Source organism: Mesoplodon mirus (assembly GCF_964341445.2).
Source record: "Mesoplodon mirus genome assembly, chromosome: 8".
NCBI classification, from domain to species: domain Eukaryota; kingdom Metazoa; phylum Chordata; class Mammalia; order Artiodactyla; family Ziphiidae; genus Mesoplodon; species Mesoplodon mirus.
The window spans coordinates 7517534-7544175 of record NC_138984.1 but is presented as its reverse complement, the minus strand read 5'-3'; the positions used below and the strand labels follow the sequence as shown (position 1 = coordinate 7544175).

The 26642-nt window shown below is 60.9% G+C and overlaps 4 protein-coding genes across 9 annotated transcripts in view; all 4 read left to right on the top strand.

Annotated features, from left to right (window-relative positions):
* Positions 1-1520: 1520 nt before the first annotated feature.
* Positions 1521-6482, top strand: PRSS56 (serine protease 56; the record flags this gene model as incomplete). 2 transcript variants are annotated; one of them, XM_082630451.1, is made up of 13 exons in its annotated part: positions 1521-1635; positions 2284-2394; positions 2809-2862; positions 2979-3168; positions 3535-3634; positions 3722-3881; positions 4123-4265; positions 4507-4669; positions 4866-5042; positions 5128-5292; positions 5372-5434; positions 5813-5919; positions 6285-6482. In XM_082630451.1, the coding sequence occupies 13 exons, from the start codon at positions 1536-1538 to the stop codon at positions 6480-6482; spliced, it is 1731 nt and encodes a 576-aa protein (XP_082486577.1). The 2 variants fall into 2 exon arrangements, with proteins under 2 accessions (XP_082486577.1, XP_082486576.1); XM_082630450.1 differs by having other exon boundaries at positions 1536-1635; positions 4507-4666.
* A 752-nt stretch (positions 6483-7234) lies between these two features.
* Positions 7235-13977, top strand: CHRND (cholinergic receptor nicotinic delta subunit; the record flags this gene model as incomplete). Of its 2 annotated transcripts, XM_082630391.1 has the most annotated exons (12): positions 7235-7355; positions 7578-7723; positions 8127-8171; positions 8708-8817; positions 8996-9151; positions 9369-9478; positions 10286-10486; positions 11586-11697; positions 11776-11890; positions 12685-12889; positions 12978-13096; positions 13795-13977. In XM_082630391.1, exons 1-12 carry the CDS (start codon positions 7304-7306, stop codon positions 13975-13977), a joined length of 1554 nt encoding a protein of 517 aa, XP_082486517.1. In that variant the 5' UTR covers positions 7235-7303. The 2 variants fall into 2 exon arrangements, with proteins under 2 accessions (XP_082486517.1, XP_082486518.1); XM_082630392.1 differs by lacking the exon at positions 8127-8171.
* Positions 13978-18075: 4098 nt separating this feature from the next.
* Positions 18076-23487, top strand: CHRNG (cholinergic receptor nicotinic gamma subunit; the record flags this gene model as incomplete). Of its 2 annotated transcripts, XM_082630389.1 has the most annotated exons (12): positions 18076-18130; positions 18328-18467; positions 18682-18726; positions 18896-19005; positions 19577-19732; positions 20501-20598; positions 20925-21125; positions 21301-21415; positions 21627-21741; positions 22471-22687; positions 22897-23030; positions 23314-23487. In XM_082630389.1, the coding sequence occupies 12 exons, from the start codon at positions 18076-18078 to the stop codon at positions 23485-23487; spliced, it is 1560 nt and encodes a 519-aa protein (XP_082486515.1). The 2 variants fall into 2 exon arrangements, with proteins under 2 accessions (XP_082486515.1, XP_082486516.1); XM_082630390.1 differs by lacking the exon at positions 19577-19732.
* Positions 23488-25611: 2124 nt separating this feature from the next.
* EIF4E2 (eukaryotic translation initiation factor 4E family member 2) overlaps positions 25612-26642 on the top strand; it is a 29022-nt gene continuing 27991 nt past the window's right edge. For all 3 annotated transcript variants that reach the window (XM_082631006.1, XM_082631005.1, XM_082631004.1), the window contains exon 1: positions 25612-25700. In XM_082631006.1, the coding sequence (XP_082487132.1) occupies positions 25681-25700 (20 nt within the window). In that variant the 5' untranslated portion in view covers positions 25612-25680. The remainder of the gene's footprint in view (positions 25701-26642) is intronic.

Genomic DNA, 26642 nt, shown 5'->3' with positions numbered 1-26642 from the left:
CGTGGGCTAATCCAGTGAAGTTCCAAGGGGTGGGAGCCTCACTGTGGTCAGTGCTCAGAGAGGTTGGGGAGCACCAGAATGATGGGGCTTCGCAGCCATCCAGGTAGGAAGAGAATTTCAGGGAGGAAAACAGAAGTCATGCTTATTCTCTGCTGCCCACAGTGGCGCAGAAGGAAGAGGTTGGAGAGGCTGCTGGCTTTGGCCGCCCACTCTCCGCATCTCACCAACCACCCCCGTGGGAACCCTGACTCCAGGCTATCTCTGCAGGTCTGCAGTTCTGTCTTTTAAAGAGGGGAGAGGGAAAAAAAGAAAACAAAACAAAACAAAACAAAACAAATAAAGAGGGGAGAGGTTCCCACCAGGGCACGTTCTCCTGGGCAGACAATATTACCGAGGTGATGTCATGAGAGATCCATTCTGAAAAAGGACCAGGCCTGCCAAAGCCGCCCTGGGGTCACCAGCACGCATTGGGGCACCAGGATTCTTTTTTTTGGCCCCAGGATATTCTCTGAGGGGCAGAAGAGCACCTCTTCTCTGCCCCAGGTGGGGACTTGGTCCCAGGAGAGCTGCCCGTTTGTGGCCCTTCCCGTGAGACTCCAGAAGACTCCCTCCTGCCAGATCAGGGTCATAGCAACTGAGAACAATGCTGGGCAGGCCGAGCGGGCCCTGCACAGGGGCAGGGGGTCTGGAAGAGCAGCAGAAGCGGCTGGGGCCTGTCCTTCCCAAACTGGGCCACTGGTGGGGCCTTTCATCTCCCGCTCTCCTCTCTGGGCCACTCCAGTCCGCCTGCCTCTGCTGCTTCCCACCCCGCTACCCCCAGTGCGGCAATTACTGCGCTAATTAGGGCGCTTTGATCATCTTTAGAAATGGCCACATTGGGGAGGGACACTGCCAAGCAATTAGGGGCAGAGAGGCTGGGAGCTCGGGCACCTCCTGAGGGGCTGGGGCTGCCGAGGACCCTCAGACACCCCCTGTCTTCTCCCTCCAGGAGCATCTGCCCCCAGCATAGCTGTAAACTCCTCGGGGAATAGGGGCAGGTGGGAATCCCGCCCCCCGCCCCCCCGCTCTGAGCCCTGGAGACAGGGCCAGCCCCTGCCCACCAGCCCCCCTCTGCCTGGCCCCCAGCCCAACCGTCAGCTCTTCTGGCCTGTCCAGGCCCCTTTGATGGAGCCGCAGAAACAAGGGCTCCTTTGACAGAAGGGGGGCCTCAGAGCCCGGATGATGAGACTTCAAAGGTGAGGGTCGAGCCCACTACCCCGTTCCCTCTCCCCACCCTGGCCCCCCTCCCGTGTCCCCCCCCAGGCTGTCCTCTATATAGCCCCCCAAGCCCCATTTCCCCCGTGGGCTCCTGGGAGTTAAGGGCCAGGTGAGGAACAGACCAAGGGAAGCCGGCCATTTTGATGTAAAAGAATAGAATCAGATGATTTGAGGAACCAGAACTCAGCGCCCAGGGGCAGGCACCAAAGGATAAAGCCTGGAGGGGGAACCCCGAGGGGGAAAGAGCACAGGGCCGCCTGCCGGGGCTCCCGGTCACCATGCTGCTGGCTTTGCTGCTGCTGCTGCTGCTCCTCCCAGACCCGCGGTCTGCCCACGGGCACCCACTGTACACGCGCGTGCCCCCCAGCACCCTGCAAGGTGAGCCCAGGCTGCTCCGAGGGAGAGGCCGAGGTGGGGGGAGCAGAGAGCAAGTGGGTCTCGGGCAGGGGGACGTGAGCTTGCCCTCCCAACTCACAAGGACCTTTGGCCCTTTCTGCCCACGCTGCTGGGAGAAGGGGCCAGGAACTGAGACACAGGTGGGAGAGGAAAGGGGAGGGCGAGGGTGGAAGGGGAAGGGGAGCCGGCAAGCACTGCCCAAAGGCGTGCTTTCCAGAAGGTTCTGGGTTTAGCAGGGAGGAAGGGGCCCAGGGGGGCATCCCCTTGGCAACCTGGACCCCAAGGTGGGCAACTCGGCCATGGTTATTTTGTGTCAGTAAGCCTGAGTTCTGTAATATCTACACCTTTGGAGTGCTGTTTTTCAAGATTTCTAAGGAAAAGCCGTTTGCAAAGGTTCCAGCCCAGCTCAGCTGAAATTACAGAGATACCTCGGGCTGAGAATCTGAGACCGTCTGCTCTGTGTGCTGGGGCCTGGGGGCCGTGGGGGGCTCTGACCTCCCCATTCTGTCCCAGGGCTCCTGGAGCCCAACCTGCTTCCCCACCGGGTCTCCCAAGGCAGGGCACAGGGCTGGGGCGAGGCGGAGGAGCTCTTCCCCCACGGTGCATGACTTGTGCCCCATGTCCTAGCAGCTCTGTCAGCCCAGGGGACGAAAGTGTTGCAGGCTGCCCAGAGGAGCGCCCAGTGGGCAGTAAATCGGGTGGTGATGGAGATCCAGCACAGACTGCATGAGTGCCGAAGCTGTGCCAATCACACCCCCCCATGCCCTGGTGAGCTGGCGCTGACTACCCTGGGCCCGTTCTCCTGTCCACCCGCCCCCTCCCTTCAGACTTGACCCCCTCTTGGGGACAGAGACTGGGTGAGGCTGCAACCAAGATGATGCTCAGGAAGGTCTCCTCAAGTGGAAAGGGCACACCAGGCACGGGCACAGCGTGTGCAAAGGCAGGAGGGCAGGAACAAATAAGTCTGGGCTTATTTGGTGAGCAGTGAGAAGTTTATGGCAGCTGAAACAGACCCTGAGTGCTACCAGGCAGGGTAAGGGGGGTGGGTATGTGTGCAGGGGGTGCCGGGTGAGGTGGCCGGAGGGCTCGGGCCCAGCCTGGGCTGGAGAAGAGTGGAAGGCCGTCCGTGAGGCTCAGGGGTCTGTTTCTCAGCAGCACCTGGGCGTCCCGGGCCTCGAGCCCCGCTCCTCCAGGATCCACCTGAGCCAGGTGAGGCTGAAAAGGCTCGAGGCGGGCAGGGCTGAGAGCAGGGTGGACCCTGGAGGGGTCTCAGTGGTGAAGATGAGCGGGACTCGTCCCTCCTGACGCCACTTCGGCCTTTCTAGGGCCGTGTGGCGAGAGGCGCCCGGGCGCTGTCAACGTGACGCGGGCGCACGGCCGCATTGTGGGGGGCAGCGCGGCACCGCCCGGGGCCTGGCCCTGGCTGGTGAGGCTGCAACTCGGCGGGCAGCCTCTGTGCGGCGGCGTCCTGGTGGCGGCGTCCTGGGTGCTCACGGCGGCGCACTGCTTCGCGGGGTACGTCGGGCCCCAGGCCCCTGCCCAGCCCGGATCCCCAATGCGGGGTCCAGCTCTTCCGGGGTCGGCTGGCGGGCACCAAGCGCGAGGACCGGTCTCTGCTGCCCCCTGGCGGCGGCCGTCCCCTTTCCCGACTCAAGGCGCCCAGGCAGCCCAGCCAGGGCGCGGATCCTCCGGGGACTCACCTTCCTGGGCCTTCTCCCCACTCGACGTCGCGGCTTCTCCCGGGCCCGTCCTTCTTGCCCCCAGGCGGAGAAACAGCCCGGCGCGCCGGCTGGCTGGGTGGTGCCCGTGGGCGGAGGGCAGGGTCTCCAGGGGACCTCTCTGCATCCTTGTGCTGCGTGTCTCCCGCCGCTCGCCCCGCAGCGCCCCGAACGAGCTTCTGTGGACGGTGACGCTGGCCGAGGGGCCCCGGGGGGAGCAGGCGGAGGAGGTGCCGGTGAACCGCATCTTGCCCCACCCCAAGGTGAGAGGGCAGCCCCCAGGTCCTCAGAGTTGGGAACAGCACCCCACCCCCACCCGGGCTGACGCTGTGCCGCCACCCCCTCCCCAGTTTGACCCTCGGACCTTCCACAACGACCTGGCCCTGGTGCAGCTGTGGACGCCGGTGAGCCCGACAGGGGCGGCGCGCCCCGTGTGCCTGCCCCAAGAGCCCCAGGAGCCCCCCGCAGGCACCGCCTGCGCCATCGCGGGCTGGGGTGCCCTCTTCGAAGGTACTAGGCAGGGCAGGGCCTGGGTGAGCCGCGCGTGTGCGTGGGAAGATTGGGGGGCTGGGGTGATGGAGTTTGGGAAGGCTGGGGTGTAAGAATTCTGACCTACACCCAGCTGTCTTCACAAAATGCTGCCCATCTCGCAAAGGCGGGGGGGAGTCAAGGAGGGCAGTGGGGGGAGGGAGACCTTCGAAGCAGGACCCCTGCCCTCCAGACCTGAGCCCCTTCCACTGCTTACCTGTAGATGGGCCTGAGGCTGAGGCGGTGAGGGAAGCCCGTGTGCCCCTGCTCAGCGCCGACACCTGCAGAAGGGCCCTGGGGCCAGGGCTGCGCCCCAGCAGCATGCTCTGTGCCGGCTACCTGGCCGGGGGCATTGACTCGTGCCAGGTATGAGCCCCGACTGATCGGAGGGTAGTAGTAGTCCTCAGGGGCGGGACGGCCTCCTTTCCTTCTACAATCAGGCTGTCACTCAACTTCTCTGAGCCTCTATATCCTCATCTCTAAAATGGGTCCAAGAGTGGTAACCCCAGTAGAGCTCAGAGCTGCTTTACCCTGCCAGGCATAAGGCTGTCATTGAGGGTGACATGGATCGATGCAGTGCCCTCTCTCTTGGCTCGGATCCTCGCAGGGTGACTCTGGAGGCCCCCTGACCTGTTCTGAGCCTGGCCCCCGCCCCAGGGAAGTCCTGTACGGAGTCACCTCCTGGGGGGACGGATGCGGGGAGCCAGGGAAGCCTGGGGTCTACACCCGTGTGGCTGTGTTCAAGGACTGGCTCCAGGAGCAGATGAGTGGTGAGCGCCCCGTCCCTATTCCCCCTCTCCCCAGAGTGTCCGGCAAACTGCCCTGGGACGAGCCCCTTTCCACCCTGCCCGCCTCCAGCCTCCTGCGTCGGGAAAGTCTATCTTCCTCCCAGGGAGGGCTTCGGGGGCTAGGGCCTAAAGAGGGGAAGCGGGGGTGGAGTAGGCTAGCCTCTGACGCCCCTCGCAGCCGCCCCCTTCAGCCGCGAGCCCAGCTGCAGGGAGCTTCTGGCTTGGGACCCGTCGGAGGAGCCGCTGGCAGATGGCGCCCCGCCCTGTGCCTTCTACGCCCACCTGTGCCCGGGGCCCGCGGGCGCCTGTGCGCGCCTGGCGCACCAGCAGTGCCTGCAGCGCCGGCGGCGATGTGGTCAGTCCCGTTCCTGGGGCTGGGCCGGGGGCCCGAGGACCTGGCCCACGTCTGACAGCCGCTCGGACCCTTGTCGCGCCCGCAGAGCTGCGCTCGCTGGCGCACACCCTACTGGAGCTGCTGCGGGGCGCCCAGGAGCTGTTCGGCCCGCGCCCGGGGGTGCGGCCCCTGGCCCCGGCCCTGGCTCGGCCCGCTCCGTCGCTCCGGGATCCTCCCAGGCACCCCTCCCGCGAGCAGCGGCTGCACTCAGGTACCCCAAGCCCTCGCAGCCCAGCCCCCGCCCCATCCCAGCGCGGCCGAGGCGTTCCCCTAACCTTGCAGCTCCCCAGGATCGCGGGCGGCAGGCACTGGGTTCCCGAAGCGGAGGTCGGAGCAGCGCGGGGAAGCGAACGGTAATGACGCCCCCTGCCGGCGGTCGCCAGTGGAGTAGGCCAAGGGCGGGCCGAGGCCCGCAGGGGATTCTCCCGGGGTCTGCAGATGGGAAGCAGTTTCACCCCGCGGGCAGACCCGCTCTCCCGCTCCCTGGCAGCAGGGCGGATGATTCTTTGAGGGAACTTGTGCCTTTGGGTCCTCATCAGTGTCAACAGATGCTGGGCTTTGTGCTATCATTTAACCTCTCTGAGCCTCGGCTGCCTCTCGGCTGCCCCATCTGTAGCAGGAGGAGAAATCTGCCCACTGGGAGGTGTCCAGAGGCACTGGTGGGAATACCACCCCGGTTCCATGCTAGTGTCAGTCCCCTCGTACTCCCAAAGTCTTTCCCCTTCCTGCAGGCTGCCCTGGGCTGGAGCCCCTGTGGCAGAAGTTGGCTGCCCTCCAGGGCACCCATGCCTGGATCTTGCAGGTCCCCGCCGAGCGCCTGGCCATGGACTTTCACGAGGTGGGTTCCCGGGCTTCCCAGACTCCTTCTCAGTGGCCTCGGAAGGCTAACCTGGGTCAGCCCTGATGGGGAGGGAGACAGGAGAGACCCTCCCCCAGCAGCCTGGGGTGGAGGTAGTGGGTGGTGCCCAAGGGGAAGGGGATGGGGAGGGCGGCTGTGTGTGAGCTGGGTGCTAGCTGGGTGTGAAGGAGTGGGAGGACGTGTGAGTGGAGGAGCTTGGGGGGGTGTCCAAGTGAGCAGAAAGTGTGCAGGACTGGGGGAGGGGGCTGGGGAAGGGCTGGGTCTGAGTGAGAGTTTCTGGGGGCAAGGAGGAAGGGGACCAAGAGTGGGGCTGTGGGCCCCTGAGTTGTCTCCTCCCTCTGCAGGTCCTGGCAGACCTGGGCTCCAAGACACTGACCGGGCTCTTCCGAGCCTGGGTTTGGGCAGGCTTAGGGGGCCAGCACGTGGTCTTCGGCGGCCTGGTGGGTCTGGAGCCAGCCACACTGGCACAAAGCCTTCCCCGGTTGCTGGTGCAGGCCCTACAGGCCTTCCGCTTGGCAGCCCTGGCGGAGGCAGAGCCCTAGGGACCCCGGATGGCTTCAAGGCAGGGCCGAGGGCTGGGGAGGAAGGGGCACCGCCCACACAGCCCTCAGGTTCCCCCAGCCAGGTGGTCCTGAGCCGTGTCTCCACCCGCAGCCCCTGGTCAGGACTACTGCTCCCAGGGCCTGCGGAGGGTCCAGGGAAGATGAGGACAAACTGTCATGGCCAGAGTTGGGTGTGGGCGGGGGCGTGGGGGGAAGGGGTCCTGGGCCCAACGTACCTTCCCAGATGTACCATCGGAAGATCACAACTGCTTTAATAAACATTATTTATGATCTACGGAGACCACCCCAGAGCTTTCTTAGGATGGGACTGGGGTGGGTGGACATGGGATCTTTGGGGCTAGGGCCCAGCCTCCGGAAGCAGTTAGTTGATAGAGGTCACAAAGACACTGGAGAGGGGCTGCAGAGCCCCCCATCTCAGCATATCGGTCTACCTCCCAAGAAATGGCAGTACTGCAGCCTGTCACCACCATGCTGTCCATGGCTGACCAGTGCCGCCCCCAATGTCCCGCCTCTCCACCCGGCCCCCACCCTCACCACTAGCGGTGGGGAGTCCCAGCCTGGGATCTTTGCCTTGTGTCCTTGGGCTCCTGCCCAGCTGGCCAGTCCCTGTCCCCACGCCCGCATCACCTGCCCCAGTTTCTCCAGCCTGCCACAGAGCCTCGAGGTGTCAGATTGCGCTTCCGGTGGCCTCTTCCCTTGGCGCCGCCCCCCACCCTGCACCTGTCCCCTCGGCCACCCGCCCGCATTCCCCAGCCTTGCCGACAGGAGGGGCCGACCCAAGACCCAGTCAGAGGAACAGGATGGAGGGGCCCGTGTTAACGCTGGGGCTGCTGGCTGCCCTGGTCGTGTGTGGTAAGAGTGGCCATCACCCCTCCCTGGAGGGTCCCCCAGGACCCCTAACCTGGTCCCCCACGGCAGGCTCCCCTCCCGTCCCCTCCTACGTGGGTCTCCCTCTCCCAGCATCAGGCCCACCTCCCCACTTCCCACTGCCGGTCCTTCCTGGAGGGGCCACTCCCCCGGGGCAGGACCTCAGGGCAGCATCCCTCCCACGCCCCTGTCCCCGACCCTCCCCAGGCAGCTGGGGCCTGAACGAGGAGGAGCGGCTGATCCGGCACCTGTTTGAGGAGAAGCTTTACAACAAAGAGCTGCGGCCCGTGGCGCACCAAGAGGAGGCCGTGGGGGTCACCCTGGCCCTCACCCTCTCCAACCTCATCTCCCTGGTGAGCTGCTCCTCCTGGCTGGGCTGGGGGACGGTGGCAGAGATGGCCTCCCGGAGGCCTGGCTGTCTCCTGGCCTGGGATGGCCGTGGAGGAAGGTCAAGGTCCCCTCCCGGCCTCCTCTCCCTGGGAGACGCGCTCGGGCCCTCTCCGTGCCTCTGCGTGCCGCCCACGGGCCTTGGGCTGACGATGCCCCTTTCCCTCCAGCTTCCGTTCTGGGTGCCCCCGTTTCGCACTCATGACACATGTGAGAGGCCATATGCCCACCCCGCTTCCTGGTCTATCCATCCACTCCTGACTGCTGGGGGCGGGCCATTGTCATGGTTTCCCCTGGGTGGCAGCCGAGAGTAGGTGCCTGGTGAAAGGGTGCAGGCCCCGGGGGGACAGTCCTCCTGTTTGATTACAGAAAGAAGTTGAAGAGACCCTCACCACTAACGTGTGGATTGAGCACGTAAGGAGAACACCCCGCACAGAGCTGGGGGTGGGGAGGGTGTGGGGCCCAGGTGCGCCTGTGCTCGCTTCTGCTTGGGGATCCCCAACCTGCCTCCGACACTGTCCTCCGGGAGGGACCGGTTCCTGCCTACAGACAAACCCCAGGCCCGACCGCCCTTCCCATCAGCTGGTGCTGCCACAAGCCCAGACACAGCCTTCTGTGGATTAGGATCTTCACCTAGGGAAAATTGTCACAGTATCTTGGTTTTATTAGAAGACACTCTCTGCTACCTGTCAGAAACTCCTAATACAGACGTAAGTCTTCTATGTCCACAAGGGAAATAGAGCTCCCTTAGTGGTGCAGTGCACATCCTACACGGCTGTACACAACAGACCTGAGTCCTGACTCTGTACCCACCTCCCCCAACCTCTTTTGTCCCAGCCCCAGACCCTGTCCAGTCTTCCCCCAGGGAAGTGGTTGCTCGGGGAGCAGGGGGAATGGGGGAGCCCGGACAACAGCAGAGCCCACTGCTGACATTTCTTCTGGGCTTCCAGGGCTGGACAGACAGCCGGCTGAAGTGGGATGCCAAAGATTTTGGGAACATCAGCGTCCTGCGTCTGCCCTCTGACATGGTGTGGCTCCCAGAGATAGTGCTGGAGAACAAGTTGAGCCGCAGCCCCTCCTGGCTCCCCCTCCACCACTCTGCCTCCCTTCCTTAGGGGTCTTGAGCCACCCCCCCAGTCCCACGCTTCTGACTGCCCGCCCTCCTCTGCCTCCCCCAGCTCGGCCAACTCCCGGCTGGCCAGCCAGCACTCACTGTGGCCCTTGTCCCTGTCCCCCAGCAATGACGGCTCCTTCCGGATTTCCTACTCCTGCAACGTCCTCATCTACCCCTCAGGCTACGTGTACTGGCTGCCGCCCGCCATCTTCCGCTCCTCCTGCCCCGTCTCCGTCACCTACTTCCCCTTCGACTGGCAGAACTGCTCCCTCAAGTTCAGGTGCACCCACTTCTCCAGCCACCCCTCCCCCAAGGGCACCCCGCCAGGGGCTGAGGGAGGTAAACACCCTCAGACAGAGGCCCCTGCTCTGTGCCGATTAGACCTTCCCATCCCCACCGTGGCCTCCTCCACCCGTGAACCTCCTATGCTAGCCTTTCCCCCACCGGTGGCACCAGCCAGCGGCTGAGGACCACCCTCTGCCCACTGCCCTCCCCAGTTCACTCAAGTACACGGCCAAGGAGATCACCCTGAGCCTGAAGCAGGATGAAGAAGATGGCCGCTACTACCCCGTGGAGTGGATCATCATCGACCCCGAGGGCTTCACAGGTGCCGGGAGCAGCAGCTGCTGGGTGGGCTGGCCCCTCAGAACCGCCCCCCCCACCACCGCCCCACGGATACAGTCACACCGACGTCCCCACCCCAGAGATGCACGTGTGCGTACACACACCTAGGACGTGGACACACAGGGACACAGACATGCAGATAGACACAGACAGGCCAGACCCTTCCCGGTCTGAGCAGGGTCCCTGGGGGTGGTGTGGCTGACAGATGAGGGGGGTGGTTAGCTTTCCTGTCCCCAGAGGGCCCAGGGGACGGCTGGGGCTTTGGCTGTCATCCTGATGGTGTGTATGTTGCCCCCTCCCAACGCCCCCCTCCCCTCTCTGTGACCAGGCTCAGATCTTTTACTGGGCCCTACCGCTTGCTCCTGTCTGTCAGAGGAGACCCACAGCCTGCTGGTCCCAAGGCTGGTCCATCATGGGGAGGAGGGTTCTTACTCTCATTGCCTTGTTATCCTCAAGCCTCCTTATTTGAACCACATATGGCCTCAGCTTCTATTTTTTCCAAGGAGAAAAAAAAAAATCGGTCCCAGAGGAAAACTTCCCGCTTGTAGAGTGAAACTTCCATCCCAATCCCCAGGGAAAGATACCCAGAAACTGAGTGTAAACCCTCGTCCGTGCCCCCACCCCACTCCCAAGCCCCTCAGGCCCCTGCCAACAGGCCTGGCTGCGCCTCTGGGCTGGCTCACTCCACCCAGCACCCTCCCCCGCCCCCCGACCTGCCCCAAGGCCTGCCACCCCGCCCCCGGGCCCCCTTGCCCGGCCTGACCCCAAGGCATCCATGTGCCACCCTCAGAGAACGGGGAGTGGGAGATAGTGCACCGGCCGGCCAGGATCAACGTGGACCCCAGTGCCTCACTGGACAGTCCCAGCCGCCAGGACGTCAGCTTCTACCTCATCATCCGCCGCAAGCCGCTCTTCTATGTCATCAACATCCTGGTGCCCTGCGTGCTCATCTCCTTCATGATCAACCTGGTCTTCTACCTGCCGGCGGACTGTGAGCCCAGCCCCCGGGCCCCTCCCCGAGGGCCCCTGAGCTCGGCCACCCCCGCCCTGCCCCTCACTTCCTCCCGGGGGTCACCACTCCTGGTGCTCCCTGCCCAGGGTCCAGGAACGAGGGGCACGTGGCCTGTCAGCGGGAGGGCTCTGTGACCTGTCAGACATCCCCCAAGTGGACAGGGCCCCTGGGGGTTCCATCCCTCTTGGACCTCCCTTCTGCCTCTCATGATGGGCTTCCCAAGGACCCTAGGGAGAACTACAAAAGTGTCCCTCTGTCAGGGCAGAGATCGGGCCTGTGTTGTCACCACTGTGTGACCGTGGGCCTGGCTGTTGAGCCAATGGGTGGATAACAAGGTCTCTGGGAAGCCAGAGCATGGGGCGTGCAATCTACACACACCTGGTTCGAGAAGGGCACATGTCATCTGTGGTCACTTGGCTCCAGGACATTTACTACGAGCAGGGCACAGTGAGTTCCAGAGACAAATGTGACCCCGCCCCGGACCCTGACAGACAGGGTAGAAACTACAAGACTAGGAGTGCAGCCTGGGGGCAGTGGGGTGGGAGCTGGAGTCTGGCTGCGAGGTGCATTGCAGACCGAGAAGCAGCACTAGGGCAGGGCCATGGACCCAAGGCCACAGGGGCCAGCACCGCACAGCACGCTCAGGGGCGCAGGTGGGAAGAGCAGGGCGGTGCTGGGCTGGGGTCTCTGAGCAAAGGGCTGAGAGCAGGAATGTCATCTGGGTGTGAGGATGCCCTGGGGCTTTCTGTGTGGGGCAGGGACAGAGAAGGTCTGTGCTCTAGGAGGGCTGAGTGGCAGGGGGTTGGCTAACAAGGAAGGCAGGGGTTCCTTGAGCTCTCACCCAGTGCCAGGCAGCGTCTGAGCATTTAACACACACTCTCTCACTTTGGCCTCCCAGCTTTTAGTGGTTGAGGAAACTGAGGCACAGAGAGGTTAGGCTGCTTGCCCAAGGTCACCTAGCAGTACGTGGCAGCTCCTTAGCCCAGGGCACCATGGCATTGTGAACAGTAGTGCAGAGGCCACCATGGGACCCTCCGGGCCCCAGGCAAGAGGTCACAGCTAAGGATGGGCTCCCCAGGTGGCGAGAAGACATCAATGGCCATCTCGGTGCTCCTGGCCCAGTCTGTCTTCCTGCTGCTCATCTCCAAGAGGCTGCCAGCCACGTCCATGGCCATCCCCCTCATTGGCAAGTGAGTGCCGTCCCTGCCTGCCTCACCCCACCACTCCTCGCCCTGGGCGGGGGCTCCAAGCTGCGCCTGTGCCCACAGGTTCCTGCTCTTTGGCATGGTGCTGGTGACCATGGTCGTGGTGATCTGTGTCATCGTACTCAACATCCACTTCCGCACACCCAGCACCCACATGCTGTCTGAGGGAGTCAAGAAGGTGAGGGCTCAATAGCCAAAAGCTGGAGGTGGTCCACGTGCCTCTCTGCAGGGAGATGGGTGAAGCCACAGCGGTACACACAACAGAGGGTGCTACTCCGCAGCAAAAGTGCCCCTGCTGCTCCCCACGCCCCAGGCTGAATGTTACATAAAAGAAGCTTGATGCTAAAGAGACTGCAAGATTTCCTTTCTGTGAAGTTCAAGGACAGGCAAAACCAATCTTTAGTGCTAGAAGTCAGGATGGTGGTTCCCTCTGGGCGTGGGTAGAAATTGATGGGGGTGAGGCAGGAGAGAACATTTCTGAGATACAGTTCTTATCTTATCTGAGAGGTGTTTACACAGCTGAATGCATCTGTAAAATTTCACTAGCTACATGCTTAAGATTTGTTAAGGCTACTGTGTGTTTTTTATACCTTGATTCAAAGGAAGGTGAGCACTGTGGGGGCAGGGTGCCCAGGAAGGGGACTGTCCTTGCCTCCTGGCCTCTGCAGGGCCACCTGGTTGTTTTGGGACAGCTGAGGCTACTTTAGCAACTTTTCTGGTCTTAGCTCTGCGTTGGGGGCATTTTTCTTACTTTTTTTTTCATATATAATTCATTTTCAACAAATGAGTTCTTCTCTATGCTGTAATGAGAGAGTTGGAAGCAACCTAATTGTCCATCAGTAGGGGATCAGAAGAATAAATGACAGTATCAGGCTGGGGAGCACTGTGTGGCAAGCCAGGAATGGGGTCACAGATGTCTGGATGTGTGAAGGTGACCCACGTTTGTAAAATGGCCCCTCTGACCTGCCATAGCTCTTCCTGGAGACCCTGCCTAAGGTCCTGCACATGTCCCGTCCGGCAGAGAATGGACCCAGCCCTGGGACCCTGGTCCGGAGGAGCAGCTCCCTGGGCTACATCTCCAAGGCAGAGGAGTACTTCTCGCTGAAGTCCCGAAGTGACCTCATGTTTGAGAAGCAGTCAGAGCGTCATGGGCTGGCCCGGCGCCCCACGACCGCACGTGGGTCCCTAATGGCTTGGAGTTCGGCCCATCCATGGGAGATGGGGTGAGGGAGGCCCCACGCCCACCTCTGGCCTGGTGTCCACAGGTCGGCCCCCAGTAGGCTCTGAGCAGGCCCAGCAGGAGCTCTTCAGTGAGCTGAAGCCAGCTGTGGATGGGGCCAACTTCATCGTTAACCACATGAAGGACCAGAACAGTTACAATGAGGTGAGTAGCCACAGGGTTGCTGTGTACAGATGTTCAGGTAGTGCACTGATCGAGCACATCCTATCTTAAGGGGGCACAGTTCCCCTCAGAGATACCTATCAACTTAGATGGAGTTCACAGTGGGTGCAGATTCCAGGCCTCTCGGGGAGGGGGATCCCCTGCCTAAAATCCCATAGCAGTGTGCGGGGTCAGGCACACACTCAGATATACACACAGGCGCACAGCTCTGCCCTGTTGTGGCCACACTCTGGACCTCCCTTAGGGTCCCTTTTTTTCTCCCAGCTGCCAATCATTTTCTGTCCCTGCTCAACTCCCAGCTTGATACTCCAGACAAAGCCAGACATTTAAAAGGCAGCCCTATATGGTTGTTCAGTACTACACAACTTTAAAAAATTCTCCCCTGACAAAGGGGCATATTTTTCTAGTTCACATATAGGCCAGTGGCAGCACTGAGAGGCTGGGAGGGAGTCTGTGGGCCTGCTCTCTGTCTCCTGGACAGACAGAATGACCAGCCCCGCCTGTGGCTGGAGGTGGGCCTGGGCCCTTGCTCGGGACGTGGCAGCACATCCCATCTGCTGCAAGCCCGAGGCAGGCCCCACAGATACGCCAAGGCTGTGGGCCCCAGCTTGGGGTGTGAGTCTGTGGTTTGAGGGCCCTTCTTACCCCACTGTCACTGTCTCTGTCACCCTTGCCCCCAGGAGAAGGACTGCTGGAATCGGGTAGCCCGCACAGTGGACCGACTCTGCCTGTTTGTGGTGACACCCATCATGGTGTTGGGCACAGCCTGGATCTTCCTGCAGGGCGCCTACAACCAGCCTCCACCTCAGCCTTTCCCCGGGGACCCCTTCTCCTACCGGGAGCAGGACAAGCGCTTCATCTAGAGTGGGCCTGCTCTCCCCGGCCTGGCCCAACGACCAGGGCAGGCGGTTGGCCTGAAAGGGATGTACAGGGGGTGGGGTGGATAGCTGTGTGGACAGGGGTGTCTGGGAAACAACCAGCTCTTCCTGGGCAGACCAATTCCCAGCCCTGAGACTTTGAGCCCAGTTGGTCCTACCAGGCTGGGGCAGACACGAGCTGAGGTCAAGGGAGGGAGGGGGAAGCCCTAATTCTCAACAGTGGTTCCTTTGCAAATAAAGCCAGGAGCCACCGGAGAAGGCCTGAGAGTGGACATCGGCTGGGGGTGGGGCAGGACGATGTGGGGGGAGGCAGAGGGCTGGTTCAGGGACCAGGGAGGATGCCACTCAGGCTGGCCTTTTGGGACCCCTCTGTGAGGGGTCAGAAAGACAGAGACATCTTGCCTCCCTCTCCCTCAGGTGGGGGCGGAACAGGTGGGAACCTGGGCCTTTACTTCCCAGCTCCTCCAGCCGCCTCCTTCTGCCAACCCCTTAGTCTTGGGCTTCTGAGGCCCCACCTGGAGCCGAGGTTGGGGATGCCTCTCTTTCCAGGCCCACTAGGGAAGGAGTTTTTTTAGCATGTTTGGGAGCATCAGGATTGCAGAATGGCCTTCCCCAGCCCTTTCTGCCTTGGCCACTCTATCTGGGTCCCCCTGGGAAGCTGAGGATGGGGGTGGAAGGGTCAGGTTCAGCATCCACAGAGGCCAGAGGTCAGTCTGTCAACCTCAGGTCACATGCACCATCCTAAAGCCCCAGAACTCGGCCATCCCCCCAGGCTTGTCCCCTTGAGCACCTCCTCCTCCTCCCCAAAATAGGGTTGCCAGACAAGACTTGGGATATACTTATACTAAACAATGATTCATTGTTTACCTGAAATTCACATTTAACTGGGAATCCTGTATTTTAATTTGCTAAATCTGGCAACTCCACCCCAAAGGGAGCCCCCGCCAGTCCTATCCTAAAGGCCAAGGGCTGAGGTTGCAGGAGCCAGAGGCTGTGGTTCTGTGCGGTGGCCCACCTCCAAGGTGGCCCCAGTGAGCCACGCTTCCTGGCCTTCATACCCTCCCACACGGTACCAAGACTGGTCTGCGTGACCGGTAGAAGGAGGCAGAAGCGACAGTGTGTCACTTCCAAGATCAGGTCGTAAAAGACATTGCAGCCACTCTATTTCTCTCTCTCTTGCTCTCCCTCCCTCATTCATTCTTAGTTGGCTCTCTGACTTTGGGGAAGCCAGGGGCATGATGAGCAGCCCTGTGATGGCAAGTAACTGAGGCCTCCAGCCAACAGCCCCGTGAGTGACCTTGGAAATGGATCCTCCAGCTGAAGTGGCTCCTTCAGCCACAGTGGAGCCTTCAAATGAGATCACAGCCCCGCAAAGGGCTCTGAGCCAGAGCCACCCAATTAAGCTGCTCCTGGATTCCTGACCCTCAGAAACTGTGTGAGATATTAAACGTTTGTCATGTTAAGAGACAAAGCTTTGGTGTGGCTTGTTACACTAGCAGTGTGACCTTGGGCGAACCACCCCTCATCTCTCAGCTTCAGTTTTCTCATCTGCAAAGTGTGGATAAGTCCAGCTCATGAGGCGTCTTGAAGATCAAATTTGCTAGTAGGAGTAAAGGTAGTTACATGTGTCCTGCAAATTTTAGGGGTGGTTATTTATCTCATTCCTCATTCGTGGGCCTCAGTCACTGAGAACAGGCCCTTGGGGCCCTCACAAGGGCCTCCTGCATCCAAGCCTGGCGTGGTGACTGACAGGGGACTGGAGCAGGTTGGAGGACCTGATTCTTCATCTCCTTGATGTGCAGGCTTGAGTGTCCCAGCTGAACCCAAGTCCCTCAGAGGGAATCAGTGACCTCATGAGCTCAGGTATATAGAAGGCAAAATGTTTGGTCTTCCCATGGAACTGAAGAAAATATAAACCATTTAAAACCAAAACTGACCGTACTTACTTCTGCTTTCCAATATGAACCTTCTGAAAATTCAAGGTACAAATCTTTAATTTTTTCCCCTTTGAATATGAAAACTAGCTTAGACTTACACCCTTCAGATGAGCAGGCAGTCCAGGTCTTCCCTGGAATTTTTCACCAACTCTGGGGGGGGTCCCTTTCTCGTGCCCAGAGACAAGATGGCCCAGATCTGATCCCTCAACCACTGTCGTTGCTTTGCTTTGCCACATGGTGGAGCTGTTGGCAGCAGATTTTACACAGTCCAATAGTGAGGCCTCAGTGTGTCAAGCCTGCTCAGGTGGCTGTAAACCTTCCAGAGAAGACAACCCCCAATGCCCCACTAGACCAAGGGTGCCTCTTTAGTAGGTTACCAGGGTCACAGTGGGTCCCCCGACAGCACCCACTTCCCCAACACTCCAGCCCCAGGGTGCTGTCAGGACTGGTCCACCCTATAGACCGGTGGCTGCGTGGGGTGGGATGGTTCAGGTGGTGATGCGAGCGATGGGGGGCTATGGGAAGCGATGGGGAGCGGTGGGGAGCCATGGGGAGCGATGGGGAACAATGGGGCGAGATGGGGAGCCATGGCGAGCCATGGGGAGCGATGGGGCAAGATGGGGAGCGATGGGGAGCCATGGGGAGCGATTGGGAGCCACGGGGAGTGGTGGGGAGCCGTGGGGAGCAATGGGGAGTGATGGGGGCAGGCTTTCCAGGAAAACTGAGTGTGGAGCCCAGAGCAGGACCGAACGCAAGGACCGAAGTAGATCAGGGAAGACAGGGGCCACCACTGTCATCCCCCCACCCACCCCAAAGTCTTGGAGAAGACAACAGAGACTTGTGGGCCCGCTGCAGGGGCTGGGGTTTGAGCCAACCTCATTTGGATCTCCAAGGACAGGGCACGTGGGCTGACTTCTAGTTTACTGACACATTTTAAAATGCCACAGACACCACTTGCTTGGGGGGAGGAGGACACATCCTCAAATGGTGCTTTCCCTCCAGCCCTCAGAGGCCTCCACCACCCTGTCCCACAGGATGCTGAAGGGTGGGCGGCACACATGGGAACCTGCGTTTTCCGTCTTGCCCACGTACTGGGTCATGTTGACCTGTCTGCTTCGAATAGCTGGTCAGAAGACAGGTGGCCAGCTGACAGCAGGGCCCTCGGCTCCTAGATCAGCCTCAGCCCCACTCTTCCCCTGACCACAAACCACAGCGTGGATGGAGCTGGTTTTCTGGCCCCTCTAGGTCCCCTCATCTGACTCTACAGGGGCCACGACCTTGATCTTGCCTGCCTGCCTCCCTTGCACTGTGAGTTCCTGTGAGCGGCTCGGGCTTATCCCTGGGTCCCCCTGGCCTAGAGCTGTCCTGCCACACACTAGGGACTCCGTAAATCTGTGGATGACTTAATAAATACTGAGGCCCCCCTGAGGAGCCCCTATTCAGGGGCTGTCCTATTCCCTGGAGCCTGCGTTCCAAATCTTCCTTGGCTCTCCTTCGTCTAAAGCTTACCAGATCTGAGTTCCATGCCTCAGAGACCAGAGAACCCTGACTTGACCCCCTCATTTGCATTAAGGTGCCATTGTCTGGGGGCCCTAGTGCATCTCTCTCATAGGCACTTGACCCTCCAGTGTCTCAGTCTAGGGGAGTGACCCATGAAGATGTCAGGGACCATGTCATAGAGAAACTCAGGAACAAAACACGCTTCCCCAATGGCCTTCACACCTCCCCAGATCCTGACCCGCTGGAGGGGGCAGGAGGAAGGGTCCTCGGTCGGGGCCCTTCCTCAGCCCTCTGCCTTTCTCTCCCACACCCATCTGTCCCCAGCTGCGTCCTCAGCGCCCCCCCGCTGGAACGCGGACGGAGGACTGGGTCGGCTGAGCCTGAGAGTGGGGATGGAGGCTGGACCGTCTCTGTTGGGGCAGACAGGGCCCCTCTGTCCTCCCCAGCCAGGGTAACCTGAGCCCGGCATTGTGTCCATCCTGGAACAGCTGACAGCGCTGGGGTCAGACAGCTGGTGGGGCTGGCCTGGCTGGCCTGGCTGGGGAGGGAGCGTGGGCTGTTACATGAGACCCAGAGGCTGCATCCCTCTATCTCAGTCCTGAGGAGCTGCAGTCCCACCCCTGTCACTGCAGAAAGCTGTGGCACCATGCACGGGGGCCAGAGGCCGCTGCTCCTTCTGTCACTGTTGGCTGTCTGCCTGGGTGTGGACACAGCGGGTCTGGGGCCCGGAGAGGCCAGGAGCAGGGGTCCAAGGCCTCAGGGGATGGAGGGTCTGGGGGGCTACTGGAGCCTGTCCGCCACACCCGGTTCCCTACTTCCCCATGTCACACCCTCCCGTGGCCTCCCCCTCATTCGGCCCCAAAGCCCCTGTACCCAGGCTCACCGCTGTCTGTCGCAGGAGCCCAGGGCCGGAGCCAGGAGGAGCGTCTGCTCGGGGACCTGATGCACAGCTACGTCCCCCACCTGAGGCCTGCCAAGCACGATTCCGACGTGGTCAACGTCAGCCTGAAGCTCACGCTCACCAACCTCATCTCCCTGGTGAGCACAGGCCTGTAGGACGGGGGCGGGGAGGGGATCCCACCCTGCCCCGGGGATGGGGGGAGAGGAAGGGGCTGGCGCCAGCAGCCGGGAGCAGGCAGCGCCCACCAGGGAGAGACCAGGGAGCTGGAAAACTCCCATGGGGCCGCCCAAGAGGCTGGGGTCTTGTAGGGACTAACACCTGGGGGCTTAGCCCTCTGTTCTGTGCCCCCAGAATGAGCGAGAGGAGGCCCTCACCACCAACGTCTGGATAGAAATGGTAATAAGCCGCCCTGCCGCCCACTTTTCCTCTAGCAGCTCCCACCCTGGGGCCCCAAGGCCCTCATAGCTGCCTGTTTCCCTCCCATCCCATCCCTGCCTCTCCTGCCCCCCCGGGCTGGGCCCCCATTCCTGGGGGTCGGGGGGCCTGGCAACCCCTCCCCCTGCAGCAGTGGTGTGACTACCGCCTGCGCTGGGACCCACGTGACTACGACGGCCTGTGGGTGCTGCGGGTGCCGTCCACCATGGTGTGGAGGCCGGACATCGTGCTAGAGAACAAGTGAGGAGGCGGCGCGGGCGGGCGGGGGGGTGGCGGACAGACAGACGCAAGGGCGGGCCCAGCAGGACAAGGGGGCTCTGGGAGAAAGAGGCAGGCGAACAGACGGTGCAGCCTGGGGACACCGCGGGCACTGGTGTGCGGGGGCTAAGGGTAGGGCCCGGGGCCAGCAGACCTGACCCCAGGCCTGACCCCAGACCTGACCCCAGACCACCTCCGGGCTGGGCCTCCTGGGTGGGTCGCCGTCCCTCTAATGTGGGGATGAGGACAGCTCTCTCGGGGGCCCACAGGACAGGCGCGGGTAAGGGCTGCCCTCGGGCTCTGGCACTCTGTGGGAGCTTAACCGCTGTCAGTTGCTGTCATGACCATTAATGAAGCGGGGTGGGGGGGGAAGCGGCAGGGATTAGGAGCTGGGCCCAGGGAGCCTGGCGCGTGGGGGGTGGGGAAGGGGGGCGGGGAGGGGGCCGGGGGAGGAGCGGTCCCCAGGCCAGGAGGAGACCGGGCAGGGGTGTGGCGGGCTGGGCGGGGTTGGTGGCCCCGGGCCCCATCCACACGTGGCCTGGCCTGTGCGCAGCGTGGACGGCGTATTCGAGGTGGCGCTCTATTGCAACGTGCTCCTGTCTCCCGACGGCTGCGTGTACTGGCTGCCGCCCGCCATCTTCCGCTCCTCCTGCCCCGTCTCCGTCACCTACTTCCCCTTCGACTGGCAGAACTGCTCCCTCATCTTCCAGTGAGGCCATTGGCTGGGGTGGGGATTTCGGGAGCCGCTCTAAGAGGGGCCCTGGTCGGGTGGGGACCCAGGGGCCTGGCTCCACCTCCCTGGGGCCTCTGCGTCTGTCTCAGGCCCAGATGCCTGAAGATGCCCGTGTCTCTCCCTGCTAAGCCTCGGTCCCCTCACTCATCCTCCTTCGCTGCCTCGGTTTCCCTGCCTGTGCCCGAAGGAGAGACATCAGTGACTGGGATGGGTGGGCGAGAAGGCACACACACGCCGGCACACATGCACCCCCACACTAGACCACCACACCCTACAGCCCCACGGAGAGGACGGCGCCGTCTCAGGATCCTCGTCCATTGATGGGGAAAGAGGGTCTGTGAGAGGGTCTCCCCGGCTTTTAGAGGAACAGTCTCCCTGAGACCCTCCTCAGTAAGCAGACCCGAGAGGTACACACTGTATTTCCTCTGTTCTCACCATTGGCCCCTCCTGCCCTGGAGACGGTGGGAGGGAGGAACACGGGGTGGCCCTGGGCTCTTGCCCCCAGGGCAGCGCATTGAGCCGCAGTCTCCTGGTCCTTCAGCTCAAACCTCCCCAGATCCCAAGGAGCCTGACTCCCCGCCCCTGCCTCGTCTCGTGCCAGGGTTTTGTGGAGAACTCAGAAATTCCTGGCTGCACTTTTTGAGGCAAAGCTGCCCACAGTTGCCCTCAGGTGATGGTCTATGTGACCTCATGGGTGAGTCTACACACACTCAAGTTTATCCTCTTTCCCTCCCCATCTCCCAGGTCCCAGACCTACAGCACCAACGAGATCAATCTGCAGCTGAGCCAGGAAGATGGTCAGACCATCGAGTGGATTTTCATAGACCCCGAGGCCTTCACAGGTAAACTCTACCCAAGGCCCCTGCTGGACCTGGCTGTGCAGGCAGGGCCAGGCCGAGATCACGCCCCCTCCCGTGTAACTCAAGATGAAAACTACAGTAAACCACAAAATACATATATTTAAAGGCCCAGCCAACCTCTGATTTTCCCCATGATAATTACTCCAGTTTTGGCGGGAGGGGGATCAAGCATCCATCCTCCCACACTGTTCCCATCCCTCAGTGGCGCTCCTTTGGGCACATGCTGGTTGCCCTGTAGCTGGGTCACACGGGCTGCAGGGATCTGCCTGCCTGCACTCCCTGTGCCCACCCCAGCCTGCTGCCCGTAGAAAACGGAGAGTGGGCCATCCGGCACCGGCCAGCCAAGATGCTGCTGGATGAGGCGGTACCAGCCGAGGAGGCCGGCCACCAGAAGGTCGTCTTCTACCTGCTCATCCAGCGCAAGCCCCTCTTCTACGTCATCAACATCATTGCGCCCTGTGTACTCATCTCCTCTGTGGCCATCCTCATCTACTTCCTTCCTGCCAAGGGTACCTAGCGCCTGTAGGAGGGGAGCCCCGGCCCCAGCCGGCGGCACAAGGGATAGCTGGAAGGGCAGAATGGCACCATGACCTGGGACCGGGGACACGGACTCCTTGTGGGGAGGGGGGTGCCCCACGGTGGGGAGGTTGAGATCCGCTCTGAAGGCCTCTTGGTCGTGGGCAGCGGGTGGTCAGAAGTGTACCGTCGCCATCAACGTGCTCCTGGCCCAGACTGTCTTCCTCTTCCTCGTGGCCAAGAAGGTGCCTGAGACCTCCCAGGCGGTGCCACTCATCAGCAAGTAAGGCCAGTCCTCATGCCTGCGCCTACCTCCTCCCCTCCCTTCTCAGGAACACAGGGTGCTGCCCTCCTGCCACCCCCATCCCCATCATCCTCAATGCCAGCCCATCACCCCAAGGGATCTGGGGGAATCAGCCACTATGGGTGGGGATGTTTCCTGGGGTGGAGTGTGGAAGGGCCAGCCCCACCTCCTGCCTGCCCCACCCCGGCAGGTACCTGACCTTCCTCCTGGCGGTGACCATCCTGATCGTTGTGAATGCTGTGGTCGTGCTCAACGTGTCTTTGCGGTCCCCACACACACACTCCATGGCTCGAGGGGTCCGCAAGGCAAGCTCCCCGCCCCTGCCCACTCCAGCATCCTCCTGCCCTTTCCGCTTACATGCACCTTCCCCTGCACTCCTGTCCCTGGGCATAGTCCTCGCCTACCACATTCAGCAGCTAACCTGCCCCATGTGCATCTAGAAGCACGTGCCCAAATGGATCTATAATAACATCAGGCGCTTACTATGTGGCAGGTGTATTACATATAGTAACTTATTTAATCTTCATAAATCCCCTATGAAGTGGGTATTCGTATCATCTCCAGTGTACATATGAGGAAACTGAATCACAGAAAGGTTAAATAGTTTCCTTGAAGTCACATGGCTAGAAAGTGGAGGAAGCAGGATTCTGCCCAGGCAGCCTGGCTCCAGTGCCCGTGTGATCTGCAGCCCACCTGCAGCAGTCAGCTGGGACCCTTGTTACAAATGCAGATTCCCAGCCTACCCCAGGCATCCTGGGCCAGGGGTGGGGCCCAGGAACCTGTGTCTCCAACAAGTGCCCTGGTGATTCTGATGTGCACAAAAGTTTGGGGGCCCAGGTTCAGTGTCTGGCGCAGAACAGGTAAGCTGTACCGGGGCCAAGCCACTGCCCCTGAAGTGCAGCCTCTGGGCCCCCAGCGCATGAGCCCTTCGTGCCAACCATCACCTTCTGCTCTGAAGCCCAGCCTGGCCGCCCAGTCACCCAGGAAGGTCTGCTGGCCGCTAAGCTAAGCCACCCATGACATCCCCTCTTCAGGTGTTCCTGCGGCTCTTGCCCCAGCTGTTGCGGATGCACGTTCGCCCGCTGGCCCCAGCAGCTGTGCAGGACGCCCGGCCCCGGCTACAGAATGGCTCCTCCACGCGGTGGTCAATCACAGCTGGGGAGGAGGTGGCCCTCTGCCTGCCCCGCAGTGAGCTCCTCTTCCGGCAGCACCAGCGCAATGGGCTAGTGAGGGCAGCGCTAGAGAAGCTAGGTGAGGCAGGGGGTGTGACACTGGGGACACTCCTCCCCAGGGACTTCAGACAGGAAGGGTCTGTTGGCCAAGGTGCCAGGCACAGCAGATGAGTGTTGGGCAAGTGTCCAGGTTGGGGAGAGAGGGGGTGGGGTCTCTAAGGAGAGGCCACTTTCTCAGACTGTTTCTCCTCCATTCTACTTCCAAACCTTAGTCTCCCTCTTCCACAGAGAAAGGCCCGGAGTCAGGGCAGAGCCAGGAGTGGTGTGGCAGCCTGAAGCAGGCCACCCCAGCCATCCAGGCCTGTGTGGAAGCCTGCAACGTCATTGCCTGCGCCCGGTACCAGCAGAGTCACTTTGACAGTGTAAGCCAGTCGGGGGTGGGGTTGGGGTTTGTGTACCTGGTGAGGGACTTGGACCTGAGATGGGGCAGGATGAGTGGGGTGGCCACGGTAGGGCAATAGGGTGGAAAAAGTGGAACTGGGAGTGGGGCCAGGGGCCCGTGGAAGAAGCCCGGTTGAGGCCTGGAGGCAGGTGAGAAGGGCTCAAGGAAATGAAGAACGGAGGCCTGCTGGATGGCCAAGGGTGGTACCGGGATCCAGCTTGGTGCCACCGCTGGTCATCTCATCCCCTGCCTCTCACCCTCAGGGGAACAAGGAGTGGTTCCTGGTGGGCCGAGTGCTAGACCGTGTCTGCTTCCTGGCCATGCTCTCGCTCTTTGTCTGTGGCACTGCTGGAATCTTTCTCATGGCCCACTACAACAGGATGCCTGCCCTGCCGTTCCCTGGAGACCCCCGCTCCTACCTGCCCTCATCCGACTGAGCCAACCAACTGCTGCTAGCCATGTGGAGTCTTATCAGCTGTGTTCTGCTGCTGAGGTCATGAGCATGCTCTTTGGGAAGCACCCTTCAGGGCCACGTGAGCCAACCGTTCCTGAGAAAAGCTGGGGAAATAAAAAGACAGAGCTGGAGCCCTGGAGTGGTTGGGGATGGGATGCTGGCAGAGTGTATTAGTGGGATCAGCATCTACGTGGCACTGGCTTGCTATTCCTGGCACTCCCCTCACTTGAGCAAAGTGTTATCAACTCCCGTCATTTCTGAAGCCCTAAGGACTCTGTTTTATCCTATCCCCAACTAGGCAAGGTCCTACCCCTCCAGGCCTGGGCCTCCCTTCCCTTTTACAAGTTCCCTGCAGGCTCCTAAAGGAGGGAAGTCAAGAGAGAAGTGAAGAGTGGTAGCCAATGCTCTATCGAAAGAAGGGGAGCAGCCCATTCCAGCTGGCATCTGCCTACTTTCTTGGGGCTGTAAGCACCCAATACTCATGTGCACCAGTGACCTTTCCATTCAGATGCATTTTTTTTTTTTTGCGGTATGCGGGCCTCTCACTGTTGTGGCCTCTCCCGTTACGGAGCACAGGCTCCGGACGTGCAGGCTCAGCGGCCATGGCTCACGGGCCCAGCCGCTCCGCGGCATGTGGGATCCCCCCGGACCGGGGCACGAACCCGTGTCCCCTGCATCGGCAGGCGGACTCTCAACCACTGCGCCACCAGGGAAGACCAGATGCATTTTTTTGCCATCGATCACCAAACAGTTTTTGAGTTTTATTATCTTTTTTCATTATTAAGAGCTCCTCAGCATTATGGATAAGCAAGAATCACTATTCCCCCATGTTTAGGATGGGCAAATTGAGGCCGAGTAAGAGGGGCATCCCAGAACAATGATGGCTAAATAAGGGTTGGAGTCCACAATTCCCAACACTGACCCAATCTTAGACACTCTAAGAAAGTTCTATGGCTTGGAAAACGGACGCCTCTTCCTTCTCTTCTCAAAGGCCAGGGAATTTGCACTGATCTCAAGGATGAGCGAGGCAGGGAGGCAGGGAGGCTGGGAGGAGACCCTGACCAGCCTCCCTTTGCCCCACTTAGGAAACGAGGGCCGGGGTCTTTCAGGGGTGGGGGTGGGGCGGGGAGTAAGGCCATGCTTTGAGAGTGTAACTGGGGCCTGAGTTTTGTTGGTGACAAGACAACTTGGGCAAGTCATTTGTGCTCCCTGAGCCTGTTTCCTCATCTGTAAATATGGGCACAGATATCAGTTCCTATCTCCCCTCATCACAGGATCAAAGGTGCGGGTGAAAGTGATTAAAAAATGTTAAAGTGTCACATAAAGACCTGACAATGGGACATTGTTGGGGGGGAGGACCTCCCCCAAGTACAGGGTTGCTGGCTTTGGGGATCAATCACCAGCAGGTTCATTTCATTTATTCCACTGTGTGTGTGTGTGTGTATGTGTGCGTGTGCGTGTGTGTGTGTGTGTGTGTGTGGCGCCCGCACTGCTGTATATTTGGAGCATCAGGCAATTTGATGACGGTGGATCATCTCTGGTTCCTGTAAGCCTCTCTACTAGCTTAGTCACCTGGAGTGAGTCTCTCAACCTGACTGCCTCAGAAGGCGGAGATCAGCTCTGTAGCTCCTGGCACAAGTAACCAAAGATTAACAATAGCCACCACTTACGAAGGGTTACTGTGTCTAGCGCCTGAAACTGATTACCTCGTTCAATCCACACGGCAACCTGAAGAGGCGGGTACTACAGTATAGTATGGCCAGTACCAAAGAAGAAAGAGCCTCAGGGAGCTTAAGAGAGAGTCCCGGATCGTGCAGCCCCACCGGGGTTGGTGTCTGGAGCCGTGAATCCAGAGTCTGCGCCGTCGGCTACTCGGAGCTGTCTTTCTCGGAGCCCGCCGCGGGAGGGGGTCAGCACGCACTCCCCTGGGCAGGGCGGGCGGGCGGCGGGCAAGAACAGGGACAGAGCCGAGGCCCGCAGCCCGCGTAGCCACCGAACCTGAGCAGCTCCGCGCAACCGCCCGACGACTGCGTCCCGGCATACCCGCCCCCTTCCCGGCCAGCTCACCGACGTTCCGCTGCGCCCCGCGCAACCGGAAGTGGTCGGACCCTAGGCGGAGGGACCTGGCGAAGCGGAAGTCACTCCGTGAGGCAGTGGCGACGGCGGCGGCGAGAGGATGAACAACAAGTTCGACGCGTGAGTGGCGCGTGGCCGCCTCCCGGGGCCCCTTCCCCCAACCATTCCTCACGTCCGGCCCCGCCGGGACCGCCGGCGGCGCAAACTGCGGCACCGGCCTCCCTTTCTGGTTAGGGCTGCGGGCCGGCCGGGCCTGGGCGGCCAGCGGGGAGGAGGAGGTTGGGGAGGAGGGATGCAGGGGTCTCAGGGACCCCAGGGTCATACGGACCCAGAGCGAAGTGCGGGGTCCGGGCGGGAGGAGGTGGCCGTGCCTCCTGGAAGGAGATTTTCGGACACCCTGCCGGGCGGGTGCGGGTTGCCAGCTGCGTGGAGGGGCGGAGACCGGAGGTTTGGGTGTTTCCGCAGCCTGGCTGCTCTGCTTCTGAACCCAGCTTTTCTCACACACTCCCTCTGGCCTAGGCAGGTCATCTCTCCTGAGTCTCAGTTTTCTCATTTGCAAGGTGCGGACGGTAACAGAGCCCATGTCGTAGAGTTGCGAAGATGCAATGAGGTAACGTGGCTGCCGCGCTCAGCGCAGTGGCTGCTCAGTTACGGAATTCTCATCTTCCCGAGACTCCTTCCTGCTTCCGTTCTCTTCCCCCTCCTTTTCCCCTCTTCCAACACACTCTCCAAGAGCTGCTCGGTTTCTTGCCCAACGGGTATACTTGTTATTGCCTCTTCCTGCAGTTCTGTATGTACCCTATCTGTTGTTTGATTTCTAGTTCCAGCATCAAACAATCGGGAGGTGCAGAAAGGAAATGCAAGATATTTTTGCGTATTTCCCTGCAGCGATTGTATCTGGAGGTAGATTATGTTTTGGCTTTCTTCTAGTAGTCCAGTAAATCTGTCTTCTTTTCCGAAGACCTAGATGTCCAGCCTCAGACCCACCAGTTACCAGTTATTTGACATTAGAAAAGTTACCCAGTCTCTGAGCCTCTGTTACCCAAACCGCGTTAGTGGTTA